Below are 12,716 nucleotides of genomic sequence, written 5' to 3'. Positions count from 1 at the left end.
ACTTGATTTGAAAATAAAATCAGACTTAAGATTTAACTATCTTACAGGCTTTTCTGTTTGAGAACTTGAGATTCCTAGGTCTAGTTATTACTTCATATTTGTTTGTCTTTAAGTAAAATAAGATATGACTCCTTAGGTTTTAACTGAAACACAACCGAGCTTCATAAAAGAAATTAGTTTTTCTCTTCTGTTTTCTGGGATAGCTTGATTAAGCAAAAATGATCTGTTTCTTAAAATTCAGATCGTTTGTAAAACATATGGTTGGGGCTGTTTTGGTGGGGTGTTTGTGATTACCACTTTATTTAATGATCTATTACATTTTTTGTATTTCTTTTGCCAGTTTTGACATTTTATAATTTTCTTGAAACATTTCCTCTGTTCTCAGTTTGTGTATAGTTAACTTTATGATCTTTCTCATAGTTAGTACTCTCTTTTTATTGGTGATTTTCACCTTTTTAAATAATCTGTGTTGTTAGAGGTATTTTTCTGTCATTAGCATTTTCAAAGAATCAGCAGTCTGTTCTGGTTCACTATTTTATTCTGTTCCCTATCTTTCTACATAATTTTCTTCTTAATTTGTTGGAAGAATGATTTTAAAACTCAAAGGCATTATGTACATGGTAGTTAAAATAGTTCCATAAATTCCACAAAAAAAAATAGACCCTACTTTTCCTCCTCCAAGTCCAACTTTTTAGTCTTAGCTATTTCTTCCAGTTATTTTGACTCCATATTTCTAAATAATGTTTATATTGCTGTTTCTGGATTTTTTTTTTCAGTCTTTGCTATTATTTATTGGCTTTCTACTATGGAAATTTAGACTATTTGTCATATAGTTTCTACTTCCCACCACAACACATAAACTTCCATCTTTAGTACATCATAATTTTTAGTAGGATTAGTATTTAGTGTTTACGGTATTATTACGACTGTTCCAGTAGTCACAGCTATGTAGAGTACTAATGGTTAAATTTTCTTTATGTACAGCTCTTAGTTTTCTCTTTAATTTTGGTTTTTCCATTTTTGACTTTCTGTGCACCAATGACTGATTCGTCACCAGTTTTCTATGACAAAAGTCTAAGTATAAATGTCTTAGTATATGTAGACACATTAATTTATCATTTTCAACTTTTCTATCTCTGCTCTTTTTTTTTTTCTGCGATCTACCCTTAGATCTGTCACATAGGTTTTCTCATGTACTCTCCCTGTATCACAGGGAGTCCCTTTGCTTTTCTCCTGAATTGCAACTCTTATTTCTTGGATCTTAAATCTTCCTTTTTTCTTGGCCTCTCATTTTTTGGTGGGACTTATCCTTTAGTAGCTTTCTGATAATTTAAGACCTTAATTGTTTAAAAATACCATGGTTTTACCTTCATGATGGGTAATTTGGGTGAGTACAGAATTCTAGATTAGAAATTATTTTCCTTTAATTAAAAAATAGTATATTTTTTTCATGTCAAGCCTCCCTTTTAGTCAGGTATATTTTCCCTTAGACTTTTAAAAATGTTGCTTTCTTTTATTTTAGCTTCTCTGTTGAGAATACTGTTTTGATTCCATGATCGTTTGTGACTATTTTTTTCCTCTTTGCAGGCTTTTAGGATCATGTCATCTGTCTTTAGTGATCTAAATTTTTATTATATTCTTTGACTTTAGGTTCTTCTAACCATTTTCATACATATTTCTTCAGTTTCTGTTTTCTGCAAGTTTTTTTTTACTGACTTTGCTCTTTACCTGGCCTTTTTTCATATGTCTGGTGATCCTTAGCTGTCTCTTCTTATTTGAAAGTGGGAAACTAAAATGCATTGGAAGCTCTATATGCCTGCTAAAATTTGTAAACTGGTGGATGTCACCGTGGTGTAGTTTGATCCATTTCATTGTTGGTGTCCAGGTGTTAATATCTGTAGTTTTCTTTTCTCTTGGCCTGGTAAGTATTTCTGACAAAGAAATCTCTCCCACTTGGCTGTTGGAGTCTAACTGCGATTGTTTTCAGTTTCAGTCAGATGTGGCAGAGGGGAAAGTGCAGTTTGAATGCTCCTACTTAATATCTCTGGTTTTCATGTATTGCCCTTAACTTCAGCTGTATCTTATGCCACTAATGTCACAGTCTCTCTGATTTAGAAACTTGAGAGTAAATATCTAATCTCCTGATAGATTTGGGAGGGGCTTCTCAGTTTTACTACCTTCTTTTTTTGAGATGGAGTCTCGCTGTGTCTCCTGGACTGGAATGCAGTGGCACGATTTCAGCTTACTGCAACCTCTGCCTCCGGGTTCAAGCAATTCTCCTGTCTCAGCCTCTCGAGTAGCTGGGACTACAGGTGTCTGCCACCATGCCTGGCTAATTTTTGTATTTTTAGTAGAGACAGGGTTTCACTATATTGGTCAGGCTGGTCTTGAACTCCTGACCTCAGGTGATCCACCCACCTCGTTCTCCCAAAGTATGGGGATTACAGGTGTGAGCCACTGCGTCCAGCCAGTTTTACTACTTTCTATACACACTTTTTTTTTTTCTGTGACAAAAGACACATTCAACTATACACACTTTTAACACCCTCTATTTACGTGCCCCTTCTGTTTTTTGAGACAGGGTCTCGCTCTGTTGCTGGAGTGCAGTTGCGTGCACATAGCCCACTGCAACCTCAAACCTCTGGGCTCAAGTGATCCTTTTGCCTCAGCCTCCTGAGTAGGTAGGACCACAAGCATGCACCACCACTCTTGGCTAATTTTTTATTTTTACATAGAGATGTGGTCTTGCTTAGTTTCCCACACTGATCTTGAATTCTTGACCTCAAGTGATCCTCCTGCCTTGGCCTCCCAAAGTGCTGGGATTACAGGTGTGAGCCACTGCATCTGACCTGCCCCACTTTTTTTTAGCAGTGTCTTTCAGTTTTACTAATCTTTATAGGTTTATCCATAAACAGTAATCTGTCTGCTTCTGGGTTTTCTCCATTGCTAGCATGTTTCCATTCTCTCTGGGTTGCTTAATTACCAGTAATTTGCTTTTCAACCTAAAAATGTTTGCTGACATGTCCCATCTACTCCTTTGTCTTTCTCTTCATCCTTCTGAGTTTGTTTTTAAAAATCTTTAATGAGATATTAAGAGGGAGCAGAGATGAAATGAAAGCCTGCCTCTGTCTTTTTATGGAATTGAATTCCATACTGTGGTCACTCAACAACAGTATAGTGTGTCTGTGTATTAGTCCGTTTTCACACTTCCGATGAAGAGATTACTAAGACTGGGAAGAAAAGGAGATTTAATTTGACTTACAGTTACACATGGCTCGGAGGCCTCACAATCATGGCAGAGGGCTAAAGGTACTTCTTACATGATGGTGGCAAGAGAAAAATAAGGAAGAAGCAAAAGTGGAAACCCCTGATAAATCCATGAGATCTCGTGAGACTTATTCACTATCATGAGAATAGCATGCGAAAGACTGGCCCTGATGATTCACTTATCTCCCACTGTGCCCCTTCCACAACACAGGGAAATTCTGGGAGATACAATTCAAGTTGAGATTTGGGTGGGGACACAGCCAAACCATATCAACCTGTCTTTTATTCATTTCTGTACTGTGCTGATACTGTGTCCACACTTCTGCTACCACCTGTGACAGAAGTCCCACTACCATCCACATTTGGGTGCTTCACTAAAAGGACTCGGCAGACTTGACATATAGTTGAACTCATGACTGACACTTCTTATAGTCATTCAGCCAGGATACACAGCTGGGTCAGTAAGGGAAAAATACACATTAGCAGAGTCTGGAGGAATCCATGTATAGGCTTCCTGTGCTCCCCAACGGGCCATATACAGTGTACTCATTCCTTCCAGCAGTGAAATACAGTAACGTGTATATATTCTTTCTCCTCAGAGAAGCCTTTTGAAACTCAGCCTGTTTTCACTGAGGGTTGGTCCCATAAGCACCCTATGCCTACCAAAAGTTTACACACTCCCAGAAGGAAAGAAAGCAGATGTTCACCACAAATCACAGTGTTTATGCAAACAGTCTAGGCAGGCTAGCATAGCAGGTGCAACCTTGTCTGTTGGTAATGGAGGGAATATTCTAAAAGTCAAGTTTCCAGATGCCAACCAAGGGGTAGCCCTGTAAGCTAGCCCTTTAAATATATCAGGTCTGCTACGTTAACTCTTTCCTGCAGAATGAATCTCTAAATACTGTAGTGTTTTATGTGGCTATTTTGAACTTTACATAGATAGGATTGTTATGTACTTCTGCAGCTTGCTTTTTTTTCTGGTTAAAATAATAATTTATATTATTGTAGTTTATTTGGTCCACTGTTACATATGTAATATGATATATCTATACTATATTTATTCAATAAGCTTATTCAGTCTTCTATCCACATAGTTGTTTGCTGTTTAGAGCAATATTGTTTCTGTGATAGGTTGTATGAAATTTCATCTTTGCTGAATAATGCCAAATTGTTTTCCAAAGTAGCTATTACTTTAGAAATAAAATAAAAAGTAGTATAAAACTCTTAACAGCTGGTTTGTTGTTTTAGAATACTTGTTTTCCCCCCATTTAAAAAACAAATATATTTCATCAGAATTGATAAGTTAATAAAATAGTTCTAATGTTGTATTTCTTCTGTGCTCAGTGCCAGAAATCACATCCAAAGTCAGTTCCAGTTTCTTCAAGGAAGAAAGAAGCCTCTCTGCAGTTTGTTGTAGAACCAAGTGAAGCCTCCAACAGATCAGGTTGGTGGCATTGCATGGGCATTATTTGCTTGGATATATTTAAAAAGTGAGAAATGCTAATGGTGCATGTGTTGCTTTGAGTATGAAGGTCAGGGTCAGCCTAGGCAGAATTGTGAATTGTGAAATGGATGAATTCGTTTTTGATTTCCTTACAGCTCCATGGTCAGGGCTCTTTTTCTCTCTTCTCCATTTCCTTTAGTCAGTGATATGTGCTACTACTTTTTAAAGTTTTATTTATTTTCATTTTTCAGATTAAAAGAGTGTTATGTTACTCCATTGAGTTAATAAAGGTTTAAAATAAGAATTTAGTCGTTACTCCTATCATTCTGCTGAGGTAGCCTTTGAATCATTCTATACGTTAATTGGTGCCCAAAAAAAAAAAAAAAAAAAAAAAAAGCATATGTGTTTGTATGTGTCTGTGCCTGTACCTGCTTTCAGAAAAGGCTATTATAATTTCCTTTTACACTAATAGTGTAAGAGTACCTTTTACCTGATAGTCTATTTACTATTCTACGTTTTTGCCCATTCATTGATATTAAGCAATCTCATTTTGACTTTAGTGTCCGTTTCCATGATTGCCAGAGTTTGAGCACCTTGTGTTTATTGGCTGTTGGATTTTAATTATTAAATGTGTGACTTTTATAGCTTTAAGTTTGTTGTAGTTAAAAGTTCTGTCTTATCCCAACTTAGATTTTTCATCTGAAAACTTTTTTTTTTTTTTTTTTTTAAAAGAAAATTAAGTCTTTAACCATCTGGAATGTGTTTCGGTATATAACATGACAATCTTCTAAGCTTTTTTTCTTCTGGGTGGTCAGTTGTGTCAGATCTGTTTATTAAATTAAAAAAAAATCCGTTCTCTTCTAAATGTACTACTTTTATTCTATATTAAATCTCACATAACATTCAACGTACTTTTGAATTTTGATGTATTTGTTTTTTCCTCTGTCAACACAATACTCTTGTTACTAATAGTAGCTTTATAGTATGTCCTGATATAAAGATAAATACCTTCACTATTCCACTGCCATTCTGCAGCCTTTTTTCTTTCTATGAGCTTTTAGTTTTATCCAATTCCTAATAAACTTTTGGAATTCTAACTAGAATTGCGTTTAATTTATGTAGTAATTTTGTGAGAATTCACATTTTTTATGTTATTTAGGTTTTTTACAAAATAAATTATGTTTCTTTCTTATGAAAATGTTAATTTGGGGCCAGGAGTGGTTGCTTATGCCTGTAATCCCAGCACTTTGGGAGACTGAGGCAGGCGGATCAGTTGAGGGCAAAAGTTTGAGACCAGCGTGGCCAACGTGGTAAAACTCCATCTCTGCTAAAATTACCAAAATTTGCCGGGTGTGGTGGCAAGTGCTTGTTATCCCAGCTACTCAGGAGAGTATTTTGAGGATTTTTGTATTTAAGTAAGGAGAGATTGGTTTATATATTTTTCAATGCTGTGTTTGTATGGTTTTGGTATCAAGGTAATATTTGCCTTATTAAATGAGTTGGAAATTATTCCCTTTTCTAATTTCTGGAAGGGACTGTGTAAAATTGGTGTTAATTCTTTAACTATTTGGTGTAACAGTCTCCGGTGAAGTCCTCTGGTCCAGGAGATTTTTTTTTTCAAGAACTTTAAATAACAAAATTAATTCTTGAGTAGTTATAAGACTATTTAGATTATCATTTTCGTTATGACCAAATTTTAGTAGTTTGTGTTTCTGAGATATCGATCCATTTTTTCTAATCTGTCAAGTTTGTAAGCATGAAGTTGTTCATAGCATTACCCTATTTTTTTTTTTTTGTGAGTTTTTTTTAATATGTATTTTTTTACTTTAAGTTCTGGGATACATGTGCTAAACATGCAGGTTTTTTACATAGGTATACATGTGCCATGGTGGTTTGCTGTACCTGTCAACCCGTCATCTAGGTTTTAAGCCTAGGTACTTGTCCTAATGCTTTCCCTTTCCTTTTCCCCCTCCCCCGACAGGCCCCGGTGTGTGATGTTCCCCTACCTGTGTCCGTATGTTCTCATTGTTCTACTCCTGCTTATGAGTGAGAACATGTGGTGTTTGGTTGTCTGTTTCTGTGTTAGTCTGCTGAGGATGATGGTTTCCAGCTTCATCCATATCCTTGCAAAGGACATGAACATTCTTTTTTATGGCTGCTTAGTATTCCATGGTGTATATGTGTCACATTTCCTTTATCCAGTCTATCATTGATGGGCATTTGGGTTGGTTCCAAGTCTTTGCTATTGTAAATAGTGCTGCAGTAAACATACATGTGCATGTCTCTTTATAGTAGAATGATTTATAATCCTTTGGGTATATACCCAGTGATGGGATTGCTGGGTCGAATGGTATTTCTGGTTCTAGATCCTTGAGGAATTGCCACACTGTCTTCCACAGTAGTTGAACTAATTTACACTCCCACCAACAGTGTAAAAGTGTTCCTATTTCTCCACATCCTTGCCAGCATCTGTTGTTTCTTGTCTTTTTAATGATCACTGTTCTAACTGGTGTGAGATGGTATCACATTGTGGTTTTGATTTGCATTTCTCTAATGACCAGTGATGATGAGCTTTTTTTTATTATGTTTGTTGACCATGTAAACATTTTCTTCTGAGAAGTGTCTGTTCATATCCTTTGCCCACTTTTGACAGGATTGTTTGTTTTGTTTTCTCATAAATTTGTTTAAGTTTATTGTAGAATCTGGATATTAGACCTTTGTCAGATGGAGAGGTTGCAAAAATATTCTCCCATTCTGTAGGATGCCTGTTCAGTCTTGCTGAGCAGAAGCTCTTTAGTGTGATTAGATCCCGTTTGTCAATTTTGGCTTTTGTTGCAATTGCTTTTGGTGTTTTAGTAACGAAGTCTTTGCCCCTGCCTATGTCCTGAATGGTATTGCCTACGTTTTCTTCTAGAGTTTTTATGATGTTAGGCCTTACATGTAAGTCTTTAATCCATCTTGAGTTAATTTTTGTATAAGGTGTAAGAAAGGGGTCCAGTTTCAGTTTTCTGCATATGGCTAGCCAGTTTTCCCAGCACCATTTGTTAAACAGGGAATTCTTTCCCCATTGCTTGTTTTTGTCAGATTTGTCAAAGATCAAGTGGTTGTAGATATGTGATGTTGTTGTTGTTGTTATTATTATTATTATTATTATTATTTGAGACAGAGTCTCGCTCTGTCGCCTGGGCTGGAGTGCAGTGTCGCGATATCGGCTCACTGCAAGCTCCGCCTCCCGGGTTCACGCAGTTCTCCTGCCTCGGCCTCCCCAGTTGCTGGGACTACAGGCGCCCGCCAACGCGTTCAGCTAATTTTTTGTATTTTTTAGTAGAGACAGGGTTTCACCGTGGTCTGGATCTCCTGACCTCTTGAACTGCCTGTCTTGTCCTCCCAAAGTGCTGGGATTATAGGCGTGAGCCACCGCGTCCGGCCGTGTGGTATTATTTCAGAGGCCTCTCTTCTGTTCCATTGGTCTGTATATCTGTTTTGGTACCAGTACCAAGCTATTTTGGTTACTGTAGCCTTGTAGTATAGTTTGAAGCCAGGTAGCGTGATGCCTTCCACTTTGTTTTTTTTTGTTTTGTTTTTTTTTTTTTTTTTTGACAGGGAGTCTGGCTCTGTTGCCCGGGCTGGAGTGCAGTGGCTGGATCTCAGCTCACTGCAAGCTCCGCCTCCCGGGTTCCCGCCATTCTCCTGCCTCAGCCTACCGAGTAGCTGGGACTACAGGCGCCCGCCACCTCGCCCGGCTAGCTTTTGTGTTTTTTAGTAGAGACGGGGTTTCACCGTGTTAGCCAGGATGGTCTCCATCTCCTGACCTCGTGATCCGCCCGTCTCGGCCTCCCAAAGTGCTGGGATTACAGGCATGGACCACTGCGCCCAGCCCCTCTTTCTTAGTTTTATGAGTTTTATTTTCAATGATAGTTAAGTGTTCAGAGTAATAGCAGTGGTGTTTTGTTCTATTTCATTTTCTGATGCTGTTAGGATTCTAGCTCAGTTCCTGTTGGTGCTGTCTGGGGTGGGTGGAAGATGCTTTTTGATGTCTTTGTTCACCTGTGTGGGGTTCTGGTTAGAAGCTGCTGGACCTGGTTTTCTTATATCATTGGGTGGAGGACAGGGGATGTTGGCCTCTCTTACCCTGTTCTTGCCTCAGATTAGACTGTCTGCTGGTGCCCTGGCTGTAAAGTAGGGACTAGGATGGCCTGGGTGTCAATTCTATCAGTGGATCAAAATGTTGCCTTGGGCTGTGAAGATCAGGGGTTTCACTACTCTACAGCTTCATGTGGGTCATACTGCCTGCCATCTATGATTGTGGAAGCAGGACTGGCTTGGTATGAGCTCCTTTGCTGCTACAGTCCCATAGCACAGCCCAGGGCTTTGTTGCTCTGCCAATGCAGGTAGTAAGGAGTGCTCCATGGCCCACAATGCTGAATGGGATTTGAGTTTCCTCATTAGGTCTTCGTTGGGTTTACCTTGTTCAGAGAATGCAATTCCACCCAGCCTCCAGCCTGTCTTTCACCTATTGGTGGTTCCAGGTTATAGGCTTCTCCAGTAACCAGTCTGGGGGTATATGGGAGATAGACAGAAAACCCAAGGCTTATCTGTTCCTGGTCTTGAGTTTCCTGGCTAGTCTACCTTTTTTTCTTCCAGCTTTCAGAGTCCTGTTGTTGATTGATGGAAAATTTCCAGGGAATTTAGTTGTATTTACAGGGAGAAGCAGGAAAATGCCATCTCATTCTGAAGGGTGAGGGTTAAGAGAGTATGTATATATTCTTTTATATTTTCTCATTATACATAAATGTTCATATACATATATACTGTATGCATATATACACACATGCTTATGTCATGTCTCTATATATCTGTTATATCTATATTCCATGTGTGTATGTGTAAATATGTGATCGTCTAGCTGCCCTAGGTCACCAACTTTTAGCCCAAAGATAGAAGAATCTTAAGTACTTTTTTTTTTTTTGAGACGGAGTCTCGCTCTGTCGCCTGGGCTGGAGTGCAGTGGCCGAATCTCAGCTTACTGCAAGCTCGGCCTCCCGGGTTTAAGCCATTCTCCTGCCTCAGCCTCCCGAGTAGCTGGGACTACAGACGCCCGCCACCTCGCCCGGCTAGTTTTCGTATTTTTTAGTAGAGACGGGGTTTCACCGTGTTAGCCAGGATGGTCTCGATCTCCTGACCTCATTATCCACCCATCTCGGCCTCCCAAAGTGCTGGGATTACAGGCTTGAGCCACCGCACCTGGACCTTAAGTATTTTTTTAAATCATAGACCTTTGATTCTAATCTTAATGACTTTGAGTTTTCTGAAACCTATTTCTGATTAAATTATTGCAGAATTTTAAAAAGCCTGCTTGATTCTCTTATTATTCTTTTAACTGACAAGTATCTTTATGTAATTTTCTTCTAGTTCAGGCCCATGAAGTTCGTCAGAAAATTCTGGCAACTGATGTTAGTTCCAAAAATACGTCTGACTCGAAAAAAATATCAAGTAGAAACGTAAATGATTATCACAGTGATGCTGATGAAGAATTTTACTTATCTGTTGGCTCACCTTCTGTTCTTTTGGATGCAAAAACATCTGTATCGCAAAATGTTATTCCATCTAGTGCCCAAAAGAGAGAGACTTACACTTTTGAAAATTCAGTAAATATACTGCCTTCAAGTACAGAGGTTTCACTTAAAACCAAAAAAAGGTAACATTTTATTTAAATAATGTTAATTGCACTTTAAAAATTTTATTTTTTGTATTAAAAAATGGTAATTCAATCTTGTTATTTTACAGTAAGGAAGGAGGAATATTAACATGTTATGATAAAGTATACTTTTAGCATATATTCAGTTGATAATAATTAAGGAAGGCCTTAAAGTGTACTTCAGAGAAGTTTAGAGGTTAACTTTTCTATAGTCTGGAAAAATGTGTTTTCTCTCTGATAGTATTTGATAGCTTCCTAAGAGAAACAATTTGTATTTTCTCAATATTTTTTGTAATTGCAAGTGTAAATATGTATCAGGTCACTTCTAGGGTAGCAGTGCGTAAGTATTATTGAGGATGCTATGCTTTGTGGACTGCTGGTTTCTCTTCTTGGCCTTACCTTTGGCCTTTAGGAAGCAAAGTAGATTATTCAAGGTCTTTTGCATTTGGAGATCTCTGTAATGAGTGTAATTTCTATGTAGAGTATTGTGTGATTACTGGAGCCAAGGAGTTAAGTATATTCTAAGACTTTGATATTCAAAGTTTGGTCTGTCTCAGTGCTCTAAGATTGCCCTGAGAACCATTGCCTAGCTATACATTTCATTAATGTATACTTTAACCATTATTTTCTCTCTCATGTTTTTCTGTTGGTAAATACAAAAGTTAATCTTCCTGAGCGGTTTATCTTGTGTATTTGGAATGCACAAATCAGCATTTATGTGTTAAATAAATTCCTAGTACAGAATTTTAAATTGGTCTGTATTGTCTCTGTAAAGTAGTTCAGGAAGACTCATAACTCAAGAAACGTTATGGGAGCATTCAACTTACCCTCCTTTTAACCTTTTAGGTTAAACTTTGAAGATAAAGTTATGTTAAAGAAAATAGAAATAGATAATAAAGTATCAGATGAAGAGTGTAAAACATCAGAAGGACAAGAAAGAAAACCATCAGGATCATCTCAGAGTATAACACGAGATTCAGAATATGAAATTCAACGAAAAGCTAAAAAAAGTTTTTCAACATTGTTTTTAGAAACAGTAAAACGAAAAAGTAAATCCAGGTGAGTTATTAGGAAACTTCCCTTTGAGGCATTTTTTTTTTATATTCTATGAACCATATATGAGGATTCCTAATGCTATTTAACTTAGAAATAAGTAATTTAATTAACAAATATTTTAGTTGAAATTTTTGTCTGACTTGTAAGGAGAGGTGGTTTTTTACCAGTCAGTGAGTCACTACCAAAGCCATTTTTTAATAGATACTAAATTAGACTTGAAAGAAAACAGGTTCATTCAGTTTTCATTGCCTTCTAGTTTGTCTGTGTGATATCAAAGAATGAAGTGAATGCAGTATTTATGTATGTATGTATGTATGTATTTGTTTTGAGACAAGGTCTTTCTCTGTCATCCAGGCTGGAGTGCAGTGACACAATCTCGGCTCATTGCAACTTCCGCCTCCTGGATTCAAGTGATTCTCCTGCTCAGCCTCCCGAGTAGCTGGGATCACAGGCACCTGCCACCACACCTGTCTAATTTTTCTATTTTTAGTAGAGATGGAATATCCCCATGTTGATAAGGCTGGTCTCGAACTCCTGACCTCAGGTGATCCACCCGCCTCGGCCTCCCAAAGTGCTGGGATTACAGACGTCAGCCACCACACCTGACCAGCAATGCTATATTTAGACATTGTTAAATTAGGCTGCCCTTATGTCACTATCATAGGTATCAGAGTGCTAGTGAACATACTAGGAAGTTTTTATTGCTGTATGTGGTGGCTCACGCCTGTAATCCTAGCACTTTGATAGACCGAGGCAGGCAGATCACTTGAGATCAGGGGTTCAGGACTAGCCTGACCAACATGGTGAAACCCCATCTCTACTAAAAATAAAAAAATTAGCTGGGCTTGGTTGCACATGCCTGTAATCCCAGCTGTTCGGGAGGCTGAGGTAAGAGAGTCACTTGAACCTGGGAGGTGGAGGTTGCAGTGAGTCGAGACTGCGCCACTGCACTCTAGCCTGGGTGACAGAGTGAGACTCTGTCTCAAAAATAAAAAGGAAGTTTTTATAAAAACATGTTAAATGAATGAATGAAATTCCCCTTTTGTTCAGTCTCTGCTTCCGCTTCCTGTAGTTGATTAATTATTTTTATGTATATATTTTAAACCTCATATGGATATTGTCACCACCATCCAAAACAAATGCGTTATACTTGTGGGCTAATTATAGTATGTCTGAGAAATTATTTTTAATGTTCTTTTTGATGTTCTAGTGAGTAAAGTTAATTTTATGTTTAATTGTTGTAGTCAAATA

The 12,716-nt window shown here is 37.8% G+C and overlaps 1 protein-coding gene across 2 annotated transcripts in view; it reads left to right on the top strand.

Annotated features, from left to right (window-relative positions):
* CENPC (centromere protein C) overlaps positions 1 to 12,716 on the top strand; it is a 73,071-nt gene that overhangs the window by 7,748 nt on the left and 52,607 nt on the right. For both annotated transcript variants that reach the window (XR_001882071.1, XM_017855183.1), the window contains exons 5-7: positions 4,612 to 4,711; positions 10,124 to 10,409; positions 11,256 to 11,468. Coding sequence is in view for 1 of the 2 variants with exons in the window: in XM_017855183.1 (XP_017710672.1) it covers positions 4,612 to 4,711; positions 10,124 to 10,409; positions 11,256 to 11,468 (599 nt within the window). In the remaining variant the exon portion in view is untranslated. The remainder of the gene's footprint in view (positions 1 to 4,611; positions 4,712 to 10,123; positions 10,410 to 11,255; positions 11,469 to 12,716) is intronic.

This window comes from Rhinopithecus bieti, unplaced genomic scaffold (genome assembly GCF_001698545.2).
Source record: "Rhinopithecus bieti isolate Rb0 unplaced genomic scaffold, ASM169854v2 scaffold_40553, whole genome shotgun sequence".
Taxonomy (NCBI): Eukaryota; Metazoa; Chordata; class Mammalia; order Primates; family Cercopithecidae; genus Rhinopithecus; species Rhinopithecus bieti.
The sequence above is the reverse complement of the archived record's forward strand: the minus strand, read 5'-3'. Positions and strand labels throughout refer to the sequence as shown.